The sequence below is a fragment of the Sebastes umbrosus genome, chromosome 1, assembly GCF_015220745.1.
Source record: "Sebastes umbrosus isolate fSebUmb1 chromosome 1, fSebUmb1.pri, whole genome shotgun sequence".
In the NCBI taxonomy this organism is placed as follows: Eukaryota; Metazoa; Chordata; class Actinopteri; order Perciformes; family Sebastidae; genus Sebastes; species Sebastes umbrosus.
In genome coordinates, this window is record NC_051269.1 from 17,730,291 (window position 1) to 17,749,501 (window position 19,211).

At 39.1% G+C, this 19,211-nt stretch overlaps 1 protein-coding gene across 3 annotated transcripts in view; it reads left to right on the forward strand.

Moving 5' to 3' along the window:
- LOC119490369 (synaptotagmin-2) overlaps window positions 1–16,189 on the forward strand; it is a 35,869-nt gene extending 19,680 nt beyond the window's left edge. For 2 of the 3 annotated variants that reach the window (XM_037773753.1, XM_037773744.1), the window contains 8 exons: window positions 4,854–5,091; window positions 5,194–5,351; window positions 7,324–7,458; window positions 8,555–8,722; window positions 11,154–11,321; window positions 12,120–12,237; window positions 12,753–12,886; window positions 13,853–16,189. In XM_037773753.1, the coding sequence (XP_037629681.1) occupies window positions 4,878–5,091; window positions 5,194–5,351; window positions 7,324–7,458; window positions 8,555–8,722; window positions 11,154–11,321; window positions 12,120–12,237; window positions 12,753–12,886; window positions 13,853–14,068 (1,311 nt within the window). In that variant the 5' untranslated portion in view covers window positions 4,854–4,877 and the 3' untranslated portion in view covers window positions 14,069–16,189. The remainder of the gene's footprint in view (window positions 1–4,853; window positions 5,092–5,193; window positions 5,352–7,323; window positions 7,459–8,554; window positions 8,723–11,153; window positions 11,322–12,119; window positions 12,238–12,752; window positions 12,887–13,852) is intronic. The other variant, XM_037773760.1, reaches the window with a different exon arrangement.
- The last annotated feature ends 3,022 nt before the right edge of the window (window positions 16,190–19,211 follow it).

Sequence of the window (19,211 nt, forward strand, 5' to 3'; positions counted from 1 at the left end):
CACACACACACATACTCCCACATACTCAGACACACTATTTGTTTTATCTTTTATTCATGCTGAATGTTTTGTTCATTTTTATTTGATGTTTCATTCTCTCTTTTTATGTTATAAGCCGATTTACCTCCACACAGTACTTGCTCAACAGTGGTTTTAAACTACTAAGGATTTTTTAAAAAGAGGGAATCACATAATTCTCTCCCTGTGTTTCCTTGAAAATGTATTAATTACTTCGCCCCGAGGCAAAACAAACATGGAGAGACTTTACAGCTGCAAACAAGTAAACGGTTGTCAAGTTGCCAATTATTCTTTAGCATTATGTTGAGCTGGTGGGGGGCATGAAAGCATAAAGGCAGCGTCCAAATCACAGCGTTCAGTGCTGAAAATGAGACCAGTCTGTCACACGAGACTGTGAACTCCCAGAAATGTATCATACTGCAGCAAAAATATTCTTGCTGATAGAATCTAAACCACTAAACTGTTTTGTTCCCAATGTCCTTGTTAGTGTATTATTACTGTCTGCTTTAAGTAATCTAATAAATGACCAGAAAGAGAAAACAAATATTTTTTTCTTCACAAAATTATAATGCACTGTCTCTAATTTAATCCAAAGTGAAAACAAACAGCAAGCCTCATTTACACCAGAGCATCAACACATCCACACATGCTAATAGCATTCTGGTGTCACTCTGCAAAGAGAAAATAAATAATATAATGCTCACTTGAGGCTGAGAGGTAAATTGATTTTTTCAGCCGTTTAGTGATGGATTGAATTTCCAGAGGGTAAGAAAAGGTGAAGCATTGTGATGAGACACTTGTTATTCTCTGAATGTGGTGAAACCGATTTGAATTGCATCTTCATTATTTTTTTTGAGCATTACAGTTTAGTTTATTCCTCTTTAAGGCTCCAACTGATGATTCATCTGCGACCAATTTAATTGATTAAATGTTTGGTCTGTAAAATGTCGTAAAATTGTGAATGATGCCCAAGATGGTGTCATCAAATGTCATATTTTGTCTGACCAGCAATCAAAAACCTAAAGATATTTTATTTACAATCACAGAAAAGTAGCACTTTGAGTGTTTGAAATGTTTGCTTGAAAAATAACTTAAAAGATAAATCTTAAAAGATGAAAATAAAATAACAATAATAATTCATTTTCAAGCAATCATCTTATTGATTAGTCAGCTCATTATTTCAGCTCTGTTTCTTTTATTGTATTATATTAAGTATTCAAATATTGTTTCCTTTTTTTGATGCAATACAATTACATGTCAGCGATTAAATATCAAATCAACATGAGTATTTTTTTTTATATGCATACTTGTTTCATTCACAGACTCCACACCACCTTTTTCTTATTTACGATCACGAAGAGGTAAAGACTGTCTATCCCAGCATGCATTTGGTTTATGGCAGGAAACAGGACCTATAGTCAAACACATAAACAGACAAAAACTTGTTTACATCCATGTAACATGTAGGGAGAACATGTTAACTCCACACAGAAAGGAACAGGAAACATGTCGTCTTTCTTGCTGAGAGTTAGACGGGAAGATCGATTCCACTCTCATGTCCGTGCGGTAAATGTGAAGCTTCTGCCAGGAGCTAGTTAGCGCAGCGTAGCATAAAGACTGGAAACAGCTAGCCTGGCTCTGTCCAACCGTAACAATAAAAAAACACCTCCACCAGTCGGGTCTCCTATAAATTAAATCCCAGGAGATTTTGTTAGCTTTTGACACCCCAGCTTTTTCCAGTCTTTCCGTCTCCTGGCTGTAGCTTCATATTTAACAGACAGAAATGATACCGTAGATGTATCGATCTTCTCTATTATTCCTTTAACAACTGAGCTGCCATCTACCTGTAACGATCTCTCTGTCTCCCTACTTGCTTCTTTGTCTCCTTCAGTTCTGACAGATCACTGTGTTCAGAGGGGAGCTATAATCACCTCAGTCTCGGCTCATTCTTCACGCAGACAGTAAAGTCTCACATCATCAGCATAATGTGTGTTTCATCTCAACATTCATGGCTTTTATGCGCTATGAGATTTATCAGATGAGGATTTGTGCTCAATAATGTAACTGGATTCAGTTTAATCTTTCACTGACAATGAACAATGTTGATTGTGATGACTCCCAGACTGTCTGTTTCTACATCCCTCCATCTTTCACAGAGCTGAGCGGCTTCATAGCAGCTCCTGATCTCATCATCTCTCAAACAACTGGGATTATCATTATCCATTAGTCACTTATTAAAGGAGCAACGACATATCACGAACAAACAGTAAAAGCTTTTAAGTAGGGCTGCAACAAAACGTTTTTTTTGTTCGATTAGACATATTTGCTTGGAGAAATAATTCAATAACATTTTGGGAAATATGTTATTTGCTTTCGTTCACATCACTCTCATGTGTGTGCTTTAAGTACGAAATTGGAGCCAGGTTACAATCAGCTTAGCCTAGCATAAAAACTATAGACGGGGAAATCAGCGCGTTCTCACTCCCAACCTGTCAAATACGGCAGCTTGGTCAGTGGACCTACACATCAAACTATGACGCTCCACGTACCCTATAGCGTCAGTTTTCACATGCAGGGCTGCTTCTAGTGGCCGTAATAATTATAGTATGACGGGAGTAAAGGAGGAAGTCAGGTGACATAGAATAAAGAGTGACAAAATCCGCATAGGGAGGAGGTTGAGGTGGACGGACAGGTCAAACAAACACAGGACTTTCACCCAGTAGACCACTGTTCATGTACTGTGTGAAACTAAAAGTCAACATTGAGTTATTTTAGGTTATGTACGTAAGTTAACTTACGTAACGTAGCCTACTTAAAGGTTTTCTATACCATGTCTAGAGCATTAATATAGCAGCAAACAACTATTGTCTATGTAAAGATATAGAGGAGTAATGTCTACCTGAGCAGAGAATGAAGTTACTCTCCTTCTGTGTGTGTTGTAATCCGAGCTTCTCTGTGCTTTGTTGCAGTGCGTGCCTTTTAGTGCATGTTGGTGGATATGAGCATGCCCCACTGGCTAGCTCATGGGTGCCACTCTGCACTGCTCTCATACGGTGGTTATGATGCTGGCTCATGCAACACCATGTTTAGAGCCATGCGGAGGCAATAGAAATGCTCCCAATCTTGCATTTAGCACCTTTAACTGACATCAAGTATGTAACGTAGACTACTTAACTTACGTACCGAACTTAAAAACAAAGGTCCACAATCTTTTCCTGAACCCAATCAATAGTTTTGTTTGAATCCTCGTTAACCGTGTAACCGTCGCTAAAGGAGTACCCAGTGCGTTAAAAGGTGACGCCAAGGGGTCCGGACCAAGCGTTCATATGTGACGAGATGGGAGTGAGAATGTGTTGGGGAAATAGTTGGCTTGCTTCTCTCCAAGGGTGTGTTCAGACCGTAAACTAAACAAATTTTACCTGTATTTGACCACTGGACTTTTTGTGCAGTCTGTGTTGATTTGTCCCAAACAGCCAATGTGTCAACCATCCAGACATGAGCTGTGGGCTAAGCTAGCTAGTAACGGACGCAATAACAGGCTGTGTGTTTGTGGGACACTGACTCCAGTTCTTCCTGTTATTTCCCTCCAGACTCTCCTTTTTCCTTTAATCTCTGTTTGCATATGAAATAGATGCATAAAGCTCTGGGGTTACCTGTTTGTCAAAACATTTTCAACTCAGGCGGATGCATCTTCGCTTCAGTTTCCCATATCAAATCACACTCACACACGTCTATGTTAAGGTGAAATAAACATCAGAGATGCTTTGCTACAAGCAGAAACTGCAGGAGCAACTTAGGACATGGTGTTGCACGTCCTCCTCTAACATTCATTGGTGGCACCTTGAGCTACTCTCGGCTACCGTGGCTATTTCTCCAGTGGCTTTCTTCAGTTGTTTGGGTTCTAAACCAATCTTCTGTAAGAAGTAGCGCACTGATGTTGCTGGGAAACCGCGGCAGCCAACTTCGATGGGGAATAAGGCTGCATACCAACCTTTGACTAGGGCCTCATCAGTCAAATCCTGGTACTTGGCCTTTTTCAGTTGGTAAGAAATGGGTAGCCTGTCCTCCCAGGGCACTGTGAGTTCGGCTACCAAGATGGTTTTTGTGCTCCTTGATAAAAGAATCATGTCCGGTCGGAGTGAGGTTACCGTCACCTCTTCTGGAAAGACGAGCATCTTCTTGAGATCCACTTGTATCTCCCAGTCAGAAGCTCGATGCAAAAAAATATGTATGCAATCATGCCACCTCTAAAATTCGCCCTGAATTTTGTCTGAACGCACCTTAACAGCTCAACACTGTGTCTTTCTGGAGTCTTGTAGGCACGATGAGGTTGCCAGGCAACCAGGGCCTATTGAGACGCTACACAGATGGATAAACTGCTGTTCATCGAGAAATAGATATAGCACGTAACTCCCACTAAAACCCTGAATTGTCTTTTGCACATTTCAGTTCATGTAATTATGAAACAAAAAATATACAGTGTGTTAAATAGTGAGCTTTAGAGATGCTGTTGGGCCTATTTTTTCGGAGAACCACCCTATTTCCACTCTTTATGCTAAGCTAAGCTAATCACATGAGAACATGTATCAAATTTTGCATCTAACTCTTGGAGAGAAAGCATATTTTGTAATTAAAATATATTAAACAATGAATGAATTGTCCAAATTGTTAGATAATAAACTTCTGTAACAATAAGCCTGAGGAGAAAGTATATCCTGAAAGTCTTTTAATCCAAATTAATTCACTTTGTTCCATATCTCACCGCTGAGGTCAAGACACTAGAGATTTTTGGCGTATCTTATCTTCCCTTTCTGTCTGATCTGTGTGTGTCTCAGGGACGCTGCACCTAGTCTTTGACAATGAAGTTCAACTTGTTCAGAAGGCCACAGGCCGTGGCGGCCGCCGAGCCCACCGGTGCCACCACCGCGACCATGGCTCCCACCCCGGCGTTCAGTGCCGCCGTTACCACCTCGGTGCCGGACACCTCTGGCTCCAACAACACCGAGATCAGCAAGAACGACATGTTTGAGGAGATCAAGAGCAAATTCTTGAATGAAATTGATAAAATCCCATGTAAGTAGTGATGCTGCAGTGCTGAGATTCAAAATGCTCTTAATTTGACAAAAAGTTACACGTTAATCTCAATTATCGCTCTGTTGTCTTTGAAACTGACAGTGCCTCCATGGGCTCTGATCGCCATCGCCGTGGTGGCCGCGTTGCTCATCCTCACCTGCTGCCTCTGCATAATCAAAAAATGCTGCTGCAAGAAGAAGAAGAACAAGAAAGGGAAGAAGGGCAAGGATGGCTTCAACATGAAGAACATGCAGGGCGAGGTATGACGCCGTGTGCTTCCTACATGCTGAAAAAGTCAGGGTAACGGGATGTTCTGGGTGATGTTTTGCATCTTCTCTTCTACAACAATTTATCATTCAAGTTTTTATTGTTATTCATGCCATTTATTGCTGCGTTTTGATTCATTTAAACATGTCTCTAGCTAACCAAATTTGATCTTTTACCAGCAGCTTTTGTAGCCCAGGCTGTAGAGGACACAAGGAGAGCTCTCTTCCCCTCCATTTATTAGATGTTGTTGTTGTGGTAAATGTGTGACGTATTCCATTGTGGCCCCCGTGGTGAGAAATGACACACTTTGTAACGGGGGTGGCAAAGAATAATGAGCATCATGAATGGCAAAGTTTCTTCTGGCAAGTCGCAAAGTACAAAAAGCTGCATTTTTTATAATTAAAGATGATGGATGAAGGCATGTGACCTGCAGGAATATTGGGAGATCTCGGAAGCAAAGTAGAGTAAATCAGAGGATAAATGTTGGAAAAGCCAGTGATTAATTTGAGAATTAATCAACTAACATCACCATAGATTGCCCTGAGCTCCAGTGACAGTTAATTAAAGCTATCAATCACATGTGTCCACGATGTGAATTTATCGTCTCCTAACCGAAAACAAGAGTGTCATTTCTCACCATAATTGTGGTGGTGGTGGTGTTGACTGCCTCTCTTTTTTGTAGTGTGTTTGGTGTCTTGTGAGTTGAATCTCTTCCTCTCTCTGCTCTCCTCCTTTTTTTCCCCCCGCTTTGTGTCTGTCTTGTGTGTGCCTCGTGTTTCTTGACTGTGGTGGACTCCCGCTCTACGGTAGGTGGATAGCTCACGTTGACGCTCTCTGGCCCCCCGGGGCGGAGGGGGGTTTCATGGAATGAAAAGTCGTAGCTTCCTTTGCAACTCCTTTTTAATTTTTTTTGTTATGACAGCTTGAGAATGTAACAATGGAAAGCTATGATGTGCTCCATAAACCCCAAGAGAGGAGAGTCTAACCATCTAACGCATTGTTCCCTGGGACAATGTAACTGTAACTCACGCCAATATGGAAAGTATTGGACTAAGAGATGATATGCAAGACACTATTAATCTGTGCATGTGGTAAAGGGCATGGTTGGTTGTTTGGGAGACATGGAAACGGTGATGATAAAACTGCATGAAGAGCCAAATACTCAAAGCAAATCTGTCCTTTGTCATCGTAACGTTCGAGGAGGAGGTAGGATGTGGAGACACTGAATGACCTGAAAAAAAAAAAAAATCTTTTAAAAGTCAAGGTCGCCTTGGCAATGAGGCTTTAATTTAACTCCAATAATAACACTGCAGCAATAAGTCTATACATTATTCAAATAGCTGGCTGTGCCCTTCAATCCTGAAACATTTATTGTAATAATGGTGAGCCGCTGGATTTTTATCTTGAAATATGATAGTTGTGAAAGCAGTAGGTTATTTGAAAGCCAGCTCCTTGCACTGAATATTATGTCTTATTTGCCTTTTATCATTTTAGTATGCATTGCACTCGCTGTTGTGAGCTAGTTCCTTAGGGGTCTTTATACAAACATTCAGTGAAAAGAGAGCTATTCTAATATCCAATTTCATTGGAAAGCTGTTGCACCCCTCTTAGTGGAACTAGCATGCAAAGCCTCTTCTGACTCTGGCTGTCACTGTACTGCACAAGCATGTTGAAGGAATTGCCCAAATGATCCAAAAAACACTGAGAGGACAAGGTGTGCAGGAGTACAAACATGTATTTATGTGTTAGCAATAGAGATTTCTCACCTTGTAAATGATGGTTATTATCACCGGTTGCTGTGCAGGTAAGCAGTAACCGAAAACATGTATCTCCCACGTAAAAAAAACTCCTGGAGCTCCAGTTGTCTGTGGCATGCTGGCTGTCATAGGGAGCCCTGTTAGTCCGATCCCCGATCACCCTGACCTTTAACGCCCTGTTGTGTCTTGTGTTACCTTCGCGCCACAGATACACCAGGACGACGACGAGGACGACGAGGGAGAGACCGGACTCACTGAGGAGGAGAAAGAGGAGGAAGAGAAAGAAGAGGAGAAGCTGGGGAAGCTGCAATATTCTATAGATTATGACTTTGAAGCTGGAAAGGTCCGGGGTTTTCACTTGTAGATACATTACACACATTGTCAAGCTAAGAAATAATAGTCTTTTTGAAGCATTGTGAACAGTTTTAGATGTGATTGAGTGTTACACATTTTGATATCCTATCTATAAGAAATTGTCCAGTATTTTAAGGAATAGTTCCACATTTTGGAAATACGTTGATCATATTTCTTGCTGACAGAAAAAAGATTGATACCACTATCATGCCTGAATATAAAGGAGCATAAAGACTGGAAGCAGGGGGAAACAGTTAGCCTAGCACTGTACAAGGATAACAAAATCCATTTACTGTATATGTATTAATAAGTGAGCTTTACAGGTAGTCAGATTTTGTTACCCTCAGACGGAAACAGGCTGGCTGTTTCCCCCTATCGTTATTCTAAGTTAACTGGCTAACATATTGAACGGACAGATATGAGTGGTAATGATCTTGTCATCTAACTCTCGGTGAGAAAGTGAAAAAGCACATTTCCCAAAATGTCAAAACTACTCCTTTAAGGTCTGAACCTTGAACATTTCTAGACAGCTTCCTTGTAAAACCACAGCAGAGCAACATATTGATCGACTTTGAAAAACTAGATAAGCATTAAATAGTTTTGCAATAATTCTGGCTAAGGCAACACTTTTGTCAAATATTCAGTAACTTTATCATTATTACTGTAACGCTTTCAGGAGCATGTGGACACAGTGGTAGTAAATGATGAACTAATGAGACTCTGGGCAATGAATCAAAGAGGTAATTCCTTAAATTAGGGAAGTAGGAAACATTAAACAGAGCAGAGACTAGAATATAATGTGTACTTTAAATGCATCTGTTCTGTTTTTTCCCTTATGTAATTTTGTTGTACAGAAAAATCACAGTGTGACAGTTTTGTGACATTGAAGAAAACCCTATGACATTTCTAACGTCTCCAGTCGGGCAAGAAGTTTGTCGAGATTGATTGCATGGGTTAAGTTGTCAGATGATATTTATAAGCAATCTCTGCAGCAGCGACCTTGACACAAATGAAAAACTCTGACAAACTATGAATTTTTGCCTGATAAAAAGTTCTGTTTCCTGTCCTTTGCATCCTGCACACAGCTCACAGTTGGCATCCTTCAAGCTGCGGACCTCATATCCATGGACTCAGGTGGAACCTCCGATCCTTACGTTAAAGTCCAGCTCCTACCTGAAAAGAAGAAGAAGTATGACACCAAAGTCCACAAGAAAACACTCAACCCCGTCTTCAATGAGACATTTATATTCAAGGTAAGTCTCGGTGATAAAATATGTCTTCTGTTGGAGAAGCTGGTGCGGAGGAGGCGTCCGTCCTGCTTTCCAGTCTGTACTGCTGTAATATGAATCTATGCAGCTGCAAACAGAAAGAGAGAACGTTTATGGACAATAGTGAGGAAGTTTGGCATTTTATATAAAATGAGCTGCACAAATAATTCTCCTGACACTCTGCCAGCGTTTCCCTTATAGCAGTGGTTCCCAGCCTGGGCAACTCGGTCTCACTCCCAACTCGTCAAATACCGCCGATTGGTCAATGCCACTTTGTATCGGAATCCGACGCACAAAGGCACCCTTTAGTGACAGTATGTGCCGAACCGGGCTTTCACCTAACTCTAATGTAACTCATGTAAACCCACCCGCGGTGTTATTCGACGGTCGGAGCAAGTGACGTAGTACTTATAGCGTGAGAGGTGGATGTGTCAAACAAACACAAGACTTTCAACCAGGAGACCGATGTTTGTGTCCCATGTGAAACTAAAAGTAAAACGTTGACTTATTTTGTCACGTCAGTCGTTGACGTCACATGACTAGCTAGTATCGTCAGTCCCGTGAGTAACATGAGTCGCTAGTCAGTGAAGTTAACGTCAACTACGACCGTTTCCTAACCCTATAAGTGGTTGTATTGCCTAAACCTAACTTCCTGTGAAAACAGAAGTTTATTTTGAAAAGACATATAACGAGAGTATATTGACACGCCGTCCCTGGTCCGTCCAAAAGTAACGCAAGAGGGGCACCCCATACGTCGGCTTCAGGGTATGCCGATGGGCACTGACCAAGCGGTGGTATTTGACGAGTTGGGAGTGAGAATGTGTTGGCCTGAAAGTACGCAGTTAAAACAACCAGAGCTAATAGAACAATGGCCAAGTGTCAGGGAGGGAGAAGAAAACACTTAATTTGTCAAAAAAGAAGACTATTAAGTATATATGATTGTTAAAAATACAAAAAAATAATAATACAGACAGAGAATTGCATTAAAAGTTCCCTAAAAATAACAGAAAAACTCATCTCTGATGCAACATTCACAGAAAATACTCTTCCAGCAGTTACTCAGGATCAGCTTATCAGTTGTTCTGTACTGTTATTGTTATGCATTGAATATAATATGAAGTATCCATAAAATGTCACTTAGTAAGGGGTCGTCAGTTTACTCAATGATAGAAAAGGGGTCCCTTAAAGGGGAACACCACCTAAATTAAGAGTTCCAATATGTTATTTCCATGGCCGAGGAAAGTTCAATCAATTTTTGTGAATATGTAAGTCTCAAACTTGTGATGTCATAGGGTATCAAGTCTGGAGCTGCTCCATAGATAATGAATGGGAGACTGATTTTGTGGACTCACATAATGTTTGTTTTCTTTTTTATACCCAAATGAGCTTTATTTTTTATAGTGTTGTCAGTTATGAAAGAGAAAATGTCCCCATATATTGAGATTCCCCTGGGTGCTCTCAGTGTCATCTATAACATCTCTCCCCATTCATTGTCTATGGAGCAGCTCCACACTTTATACTTGATGACATCATAAGTTTGAGTTTTGTTCATGTTTATTAATATTTTTTGTGTGCATTTTGAAAATGGGCGTAGTTCCCCTTTAAGGAAAGATGTTGGGGACCAGTGCCTTACAGTGTGTTTCTCAGGATGTGTGTTCTCACTGATCAGTGCAGCCTACAGTACTGTACATGCTGCTCTTTTCCTGTCTTGGCTAATAAAGCCCGCAGAGACTTTACAACTGTCTCTGAGCCTCGCTGGAAGCTCTGCCTGACTGCAAATTTGCAGCAACAAAAAACCCCAAAACATCTTATTTCCCAGACAGATCTGAGGAGATGTTCATCGCCACATTTAGTGTGAATGTTTATCCAAGTTACTTCTTACTTTTTGAACTTAAAAGGAGCATATATAATTATCTTCATATTCATTTAAGACAGTTACATTCAGCCAAAGCATCTTCTTTAATATTTTTCTTGCATTTTTTAATCAGAGAAAATATCATGTAATTCAATTCAATGTATGTTATTGGATGATATTTGTCCTTACATACAGGGTATATTTTCTCTCATACATTGCATTTAATTTCAACTTTGTTTCGTCTATTTCTTGGTCTCCAAGGTTTCCGTAGTAGCTAAAAAAACACCATGAACGTGTATTAATAATATAGCTAAACTATTCCAGTCAACACGGATTACCTATTGTTGCATTTTTAAGAAAACTGAACTAGTCAGAAAAAATTCATGTGAAAACGTGGTGAATTTTTGAAATTCCTCCTGAACATATTAAATAAACATTTAGAGTACACTTTATGAAACTTATTTCTTCTTAAGATCTTTCATAGTCATAAAATCACCAATGGACAAACACACTAAAACATATCGAGGTATAAATCAACATAGCACTGTGTCTGTCGACCAGGTGGTCTACGAGGAACTCGGTGGGAAGACTCTGCTGATGTCTGTTTACGACTACGACCGATTTTCCAAACATGACGTCATCGGAGAGGTGAAGATTGCCATGAACACCATCGACCTCGGACGGCCGATCGAGGAGTGGAAGGATCTGGAGAGCGCCGATCAAGAGGAGGTGCTGTTGACAATCAAACTTTTGAAATTATGCTTTTAAAGAAGACTGAAATGATTGATTGATATCCAGGAGTACAATCATTTTTCAGGGACTTTGTCTTAATTAATGTAACATTCGTGACTTTCTGAGGCTGAGATATGTGACATTTTCTATACAGTAATTAACGCTTCAAAGCAAAAAATACCTCAATGGATGGTTCAAAATCCTTACTATTCTCAATCCAAACACAACTGTTTGTTACCACGACGACAAAGAAACCTTTAATATCAGCGTAAAAGAAAAAGTGCAAGACATACAGCAGACAGTAGCTGACAGCATTTTTTGTTTAGACCGGGGGCTATCAAAGTCTGAGACTGTGAGCCTCCCCTCAGACAAAGCTTGGGAAAACCTTTACTTGCTTAGTTTCGCTCAGTTCCCAGATGCCTATGAGATCATGATTATGTTATTTTACTAGGCACTCAACAATTGAGCCAAGATAGTCTAACAAGGCTGTTTGACATAACTTCAGACTACACCAAATAAATAAAAAAGGTGTGTCCTAAAGCATTTATTAGTTTCTGACTCTGGAAGTGGGACAAACAATAAAATTTCCCAAAACTGTCTCTTTAACCAAATCACACACATTATGTGATCTTCTTTTGTTAAATAATATAATAACTAATGTAATATTTTTTGGCTAGGCCTGCCTCCCACTTTGAAAACCTCTGCTTTAGACCATCATCTAGAGCAAGCAGTTTGCTGTTGTTGGCTGATGAGCATTTGTCATTTCTGTCTCTTCTCTCTGCGCTGACCGCTCAGCCTGAGAAACTGGGAGACATCTGCATCTCCCTCCGTTACGTCCCCACCGCCGGGAAACTCACCGTCTGCATCCTGGAGGCAAAGAACCTGAAGAAGATGGACGCCTGCGGATTATCTGGTAGAGAAACTTTACAATGTTGTAAACAGAATCTAGATTACTACGCTTTTATTAGTGCTATGGGAGACCGTTTCAATTTGTGTTTGTCTATGACTGGTTTTGAACACATGATATCACAATAAACATTTTAGAAGATCACTGCATGTATTACACAATCCTAATGTGCAAGAAAGCCTAAAACCTCAAATATGGAGAGAGGAAGGCCCTGCACACTTAGGCTCAATGCAAGTATTAAATGATAAAGACTTCGAATAGAGCAGGTCTATGCTTTGTAATGCAAGTGCACTTGGGAAATGCAGTCCACAATCGTAATTCAGCAGGCCCAAATACATATTTTACAAAAACTGAGGATAAATCAATACAGAAAGAAATCAGGAAATCAAAATGATGGAAATGGAAATGCATAACAGAAGTGACAAAAGGGAAGTAAATATTGCAGAAACAACAGGAACTACTACATTACAATAACTTGCCTTGATGGTCTCTATTGCTGATCATATTGATGCCCTTTGCAGATCCTTATGTGAAGATCCAGCTGCTGCAGGGGGGTAAGCGTTTGAAGAAGAAGAAGACTACAGTGAAGAAGAACACCCTGAACCCTTACTATAATGAATCCTTCAGCTTTGAAATCCCTCTGGAACAGATGCAGGTACAGTGCAAGTCAAACCAAAATATTTATTCTGTATCAGTATGTTAATTATACATAGCTGTGAGTTAAGCAAAGTGTTTTTTCTTCACTTTAAAACTAATTTACACACATATTTTGAGGACTTAAAGGGATAGTTTGGGTGTTTTGAAGTTAGTGTGTATGAGGTACTCATCCATAGTCAGTGTATTACCTACAGTAGATGATGGTCAGTACGCACCCAGTTTGGAGAAACAGACAGGAGTTACCGCACAGAACCAAAGTAATGTAGTGCTGTGGACGGGGCCGGCAGCAAAATGTAAGTTTACGCTTTATTTAGAATATTTTCACCACTTTACCTCGCGGTCAAACGGCTATACAGTCGTTATCTATGCTCTTGCTAAAGCAACCAGACTCCATTAAAAAAAACTGTAATTTTACCTCACAGAACATGTGAGTTGCTGGTCTACTGCTGCCTCAATTGGTTAGTTTGTTAGTGTTATTGTGTGACTTTGGTTAGTTCGAATTCACCAAAGTCACAAAATAACACAAACAAACTAACCGATCGAGGTAGCAGTAGGCCAGCAACTCACATGTTCTGCGAGGTAAAATTACAGGTTTTTTGAATGGAGTCTGGTTGCTTTTGCAAGAGCATAGCCGGATACAACCGCTTTAATTCCCCAAGGTAAAGTAGTGGAAATATTCTAAATACAGCATACACTTAAACTGATATTGATTTTTTTAGGTGGGCCTTTCTTTTAGGTGGCTAAAATAAGTTTTGCAGCAAAGCCCCGTCGACATTAGCACACTACTTTCCTTCCTTGCGGTAACTCCTGTGTGTTTCTCCAAACTGGGGGCATGCCGACCGTCATCTATTGTAGGTAATACACTGACTATGGATAAGTACCTCATACAACCCCACTTCCAACACCCAAACTATCCCTTAAATATTTATAAGGAATTACACATTCTCTCTTGTTTCCTTCTTAGAAAATCTTGGTGGCGGTCACAGTGTTTGATTATGACAAGATCGGTAAGAATGACGCCATCGGAAAGATCTTCGTGGGCAGTAAGGCGTCCGGCCTCGGTCTGAAGCACTGGTCCGACATGCTTACTAACCCGCGCCGCCCCATCGCCCAGTGGCATCCATTGCAGCCAGAGGAGGATATCGATGGTCAGCTGGCATCCTTGAATGCAAAGAAGTAACGTGCTCCACAAACCAGCTAATGCACTAACTCAGAAATCCAACCCCCACCCCTACTTTGCATGAAACCCACGACTTAACAACATGACTACTCGTCATGAAACCTGCTCAGCAAAAAAGAGACATCTTAGAATATCCGCTCATTCACAGTTAAGTCGAGAAAAAAAAACTCTTTTTAAGCATCACATTTCACACATTAGTGTATGCTGAGAAGAGTGGCGTTGAGTTATCGGGTGACTGGTTCATGAATGATCGACTGTTTGGTCTTTCTTTCATTTTGAAGAAACTGATTCTTAGGGTGCTGACACTGAACGAAAGTCTTGGTGAAGACAATGCTGGAAATAAAGCTTTAGTTTAGTTTATAGAGCATGCTTTACTTACCTCCCCATTGCTCTGCATACACCACGCCCAGCATTGTATCTTGCTAATAAGTGTGCTATAACTTGCAATAGAAAGTACCGTAGTATTGGGTTATTTCCTGCATAGAGTCTGTTTTAAGTCTATTAATGCAAAAATATTTAATTGAGAATGAATGAGGTCAAGGTTACTGAATGCAGCGATCCATGTTGCAATATATTTTCAAGATAAATCTGCATAAATGATTGTCTTCATTTTATCAGTACAGTACAGTAGAATACAGTATGGAGCCGTTGATATAAGTTGCTTGTTTTTTGTTGCCATGAAGGCACGTCTATGCATTTCTGTGTCTTCAGACAGATCTAACGTAGGACAGGAATACAAGGGTGCCTTTCCTGATATGACACTTTGAGAAATACAGTAAGCTTCATTGTTTTATTTCGAAGAGAAACTTTTGAAAGTTGTTCAAAAGTAGTCAGGGACACTGTGAATGTGCCATCTGGAATCTGTCTTGAGCTGTGTTGACCACTTGGATGTAAAACCTTACTTATCTGTGGATGAAGTAAGGATACGAGAAGGCTTACCAATGAAATTATGCTTCTTTAAATTGTGCTCTTGCTTCCTAAAAATGGTGCCATCCAACCCATTTTTGTTTCGATATCCATTAAACGGAATATATGTTTTTTATTTAACGAATGTTGTGGTTTACCAAACATACTGCAGTACACTTCAATACTTTAGTTTCTGGTGAAACAATACAAGAATTTCTGTCAAAGACGAGATGTTTTTATAAAGAACTGAATTTGAAATGTGAGATAGAGAGCGTGAATTCAAGAGCAAAAATGCAGGTTTGCAAAAGTCTCAAAAGGGCAAGAGTTACATCAAAACATAATAATACAATAAACATATCTTGGACCATTTTAGCTTGAACCAAATAGAGCTGCAGAATCTAGCATGTATCATGCCTCGCAGTATTTCACGTTGTTTGGATCGCTCAATCATCGCCGGCCACAAGCTTTGTAAACCTGGAGCCAAAGTGCTGCAACATGGTGGTGTTACAACTCCATCACAGACATACTGTGTTAGACTGATGTGCAGAGGTATGGAGGCAAAAATAAGCCATAAGAATTTGTATCTTATAAGCACCTAATAGTAAAGTTTCATTACTCCTAAATACTTAATGTTGACATTTTAATACCTCTGAATTTATCTCATTGAAATATTTTCCTTGGAGAACCATTTACCTGAATTCATGTGGTTTGAATTCCCCACCTTGAAACTTCAATGACTGAATGATTCAATTCACGTGTGTGTTGAAGTTCGCAAGATTAATTCACATGAAGCTGTATTCAAGTAGCTCGAATTCAAGCTTAAAATTCAAGTCAAGTTCATTTTAATGCCAAACTTTATGATGAAAAATTATATCTTGAAAATTTGGACTACCAAGTATAACCTGAATTACGATTTGATAAAAGAAATATGAATAAAACCCCATGTTAGTATTTATAGAGTAAAATAAAAACACAAATAGGAATACAAATTGGTGTGATGCTGATCGATCTTTAGTATATTTATTGTCACAATAACCAAGAGTTTAATCACCAGTTAGAATATTGTTAAAATGTCCAGCTTCTATCACTCCAAATGGTTATAGCACCAATTAAACTTTGACCAAACCTACTGAACAAAAGAGCCCAGAATAACCGTGTCTTGTGTGGAAAAAAAGAAGTGTAACAGTATCTACTTTTAGGTAATTAAATAAAAAAGAAAAAACACATTCAGTTTAAAATCAATCCAAAAGAACACTTACAAAAAAGGTTGAGAACATGTCATGTTACATTTTGTCAGTAGTATAATCCTCCAAAGACAAATTCTGATTAGTGACTAGACACTTGGCACACTTGAATTTTCTCTCTGAATTTGTGAAAAGGAAAGAAAAAAAAATATTTCTTGAATTAACCTTCTGGAAAACAAGGAAATTCGAACCTTGTGAATTCAGAAAAAATGGTTTTCACAGTAAAATACAATACAGTAAAAGTAATACAATTCTATAATTTCAGTGGTATTTAAACTTCAATATTAAATATTCAGTCGTGGTTCAATTTCAGAATTCGATGTTTAGTTGCATATAAAATTCAAATTATTACAGCCTTTCTTTGCTTCCATACGAGGCCATATTGCCACCAGAAGTAAAAATAATTCTGCAGGAGGATGAACAGCAGCACACCGATTGGTCCACGCACCGTACTACTTCTTCCTATTGTTAACATTATGCATCGCGCAGATCTGTTAATAGGCTACAGCATGTATTCACAAGATGATGTAAATAGTAGCATGTTTTAAAGAGGAACCATAATTATATTGTGTATGTGTGTTTGTGTTCTGTGTCATTTTTGATAATAAAACGGTGTAAAAAAAGAGTATGCACTGACTGCAAAGTGTATGTATTTTTGTTGAATGGGGACTGAATGTATGTCTGAATAATCCATGTTAGGGTTCACGGGCTCCTTTAACGCCTGCGATTAATCCAGGGTTGCTATGTGTATCATATGTAAAAAAAAAAAATCCATTCAGTTTGCCAAAAAAGCATGATTGTCTGGTTTTCTGTCATCGTTTGTATGTGTCCTCTGTGCTGATATGCTTGGGCTACAAGTCATGTAATTATTGTTCATTACTGCTTGCACTTGTTATGCAGTATGTGTTGGTCGCCGACCAGTAAACTGTATATATTTCAAAAAAGGAGAATATTTGCCGGCTCCTTGATTTTTTCTATCTCAGTGTACCGTAAGTGTTTCCTTCATTTACTCCTGCCAGTCTTAGTTTATTAAATGTAGATACAGTGGACGACTTAATCGACTTGTGGCACCTTTTTCCTTCCGTACATCATTAAGCTGTACCTTCTCATCTTATTGCTATTCAAATAAACCTGCTCCCATATGTCTGATTATGCTTTTTAACATAAGAAATGAGTCCGTAATTTGCATATAAATTAAACCAAACTTGGTTTTCAAAGTCATTATGCAGTACTTTTTTATTACTATTTCTTTGCTGGATTAGTTCTGTGAAATATTACTGCTGCATATTATTGATGCAGTCCTCTTTAAGGAGCTCCAGTCATGTAATTAAGCAATCAATAATCTTTTCATTCCTAATGTCACTTCACTGAATGAAAAACAGTTTGATTAATGGATTGCAATGTGATGAGCTGGTGTCGTGTCACTTGTGCATGCTCTGGGCTATCGATGTCTGCCATGACATTTCTAATGTGGGGATTTGTTTATCCCGTGTTTTTGAGTCACTGTCATTTACTGTTCGATAAACCTTTATTTACAACATGCAGTGCACGAAGATGAATAATCCTATTCTTCAGGACAGTCCATCTTTTAGAGTATAATGTAGGTATCTATCTATGTTCGAGAGGGTGAGAGAAATACACACCACATACATTTTCTATATATATATTTATATATATTCAATATTCTGAAGATTCACTTCCAAAATATGGTGTCAAATCTAAGTTATTGTGGAGGAGCGCCACATTACATCATTGTATATGTAAGGTCAACCTTTCCTGGGGTCATTACTCACTCTCATCCACGTGTACATGAGCTGCCATCAGATTCTGTCTCCTATTTTTGTGTATTTGCAATATGACCAATAGAGCCTGTGTGTGTTTATTGGTGTTCTGTTAATAGACTATACGAGTCTGTCACTTTTTCTGCAACGCAGGCAACAAAATCCCCGTCTTCCTGGGTCTCACAAGCTTATCTTGAGCAGAGAGGAGACCCAAGCAGTGCAGAACAACATTCGCAATGCAATACTGCCAACCTGCTGCTTCAGTAGTGGTTCCTCTTTAGTCCTTTTACCTGAACATAGCCATGATACAGAACATCCAAAGACTGGATCACCATCCGTCTCCATTGGGCATTCACTTTCCGAGCAACATAGACAAGGGAAATGCTTGAACGTCTTACTTGACTCTTGTTTTTGTCTTGTTGTAGAGGTGTGTCAATAGTTGTGCCTTTTTGTGTGAACTGCATGATTTATTTCCGTACAAAATCCATGTTTTCCAGCAAAAAAAAAAAAAGAAGGGAACAAAAAGACCACAAAACTTGTACTCATATATCACTCTATGTAGAACTGAATTACTCAAGGGAACCAAATCTGTGTGTTGTCAAAATGTAATCATAGGAAATAAAGGCATTTTAAGTAGCCTCGTGTGTAAATGTGTGGTGTGTAAATGGAATCAGAGGGTGCTTTTCCACTTTCGGTCAGTGGGTGGCATCATATACTGTACAGCATGAGAACAATACTAGGAAGAGTGTGTTATGGGCTCTAGCTTTGGATGACACACCAAACAAAAAGCAATACATCTCCAGAGTGATGAACTGGGATGCTGCACTGAAGTTTGTGTTAATCAGAGTTCAGGATAATATGCGTGACGTTTTATGTGTCTCTAAAAAATGTACAAACACTGTTGAGACTAATTTGAAGGCTCTTCTTCAAGTTATTCATAATATATAATAATCAAATTGAACAGAATTGAAAATGAAATCTCATTATAAATGGGACTCATTATATCTTCTGAATGTGAATCAGAGGATAAATTATAGCCAGTGTAGTGCCTCTAAAACTGACATAAAAACACAAACAAGTATTTGTGTTCAGTTGTGATGATCAAATGGAATTAAAGGGAAATTCCCATATAAAAAAGATTTCCCCTTATTTCATTGGGATGTTTTTAACCGTACTTTAGCTTCAAAGTTCCTTCTTGACATCTAAAACAGC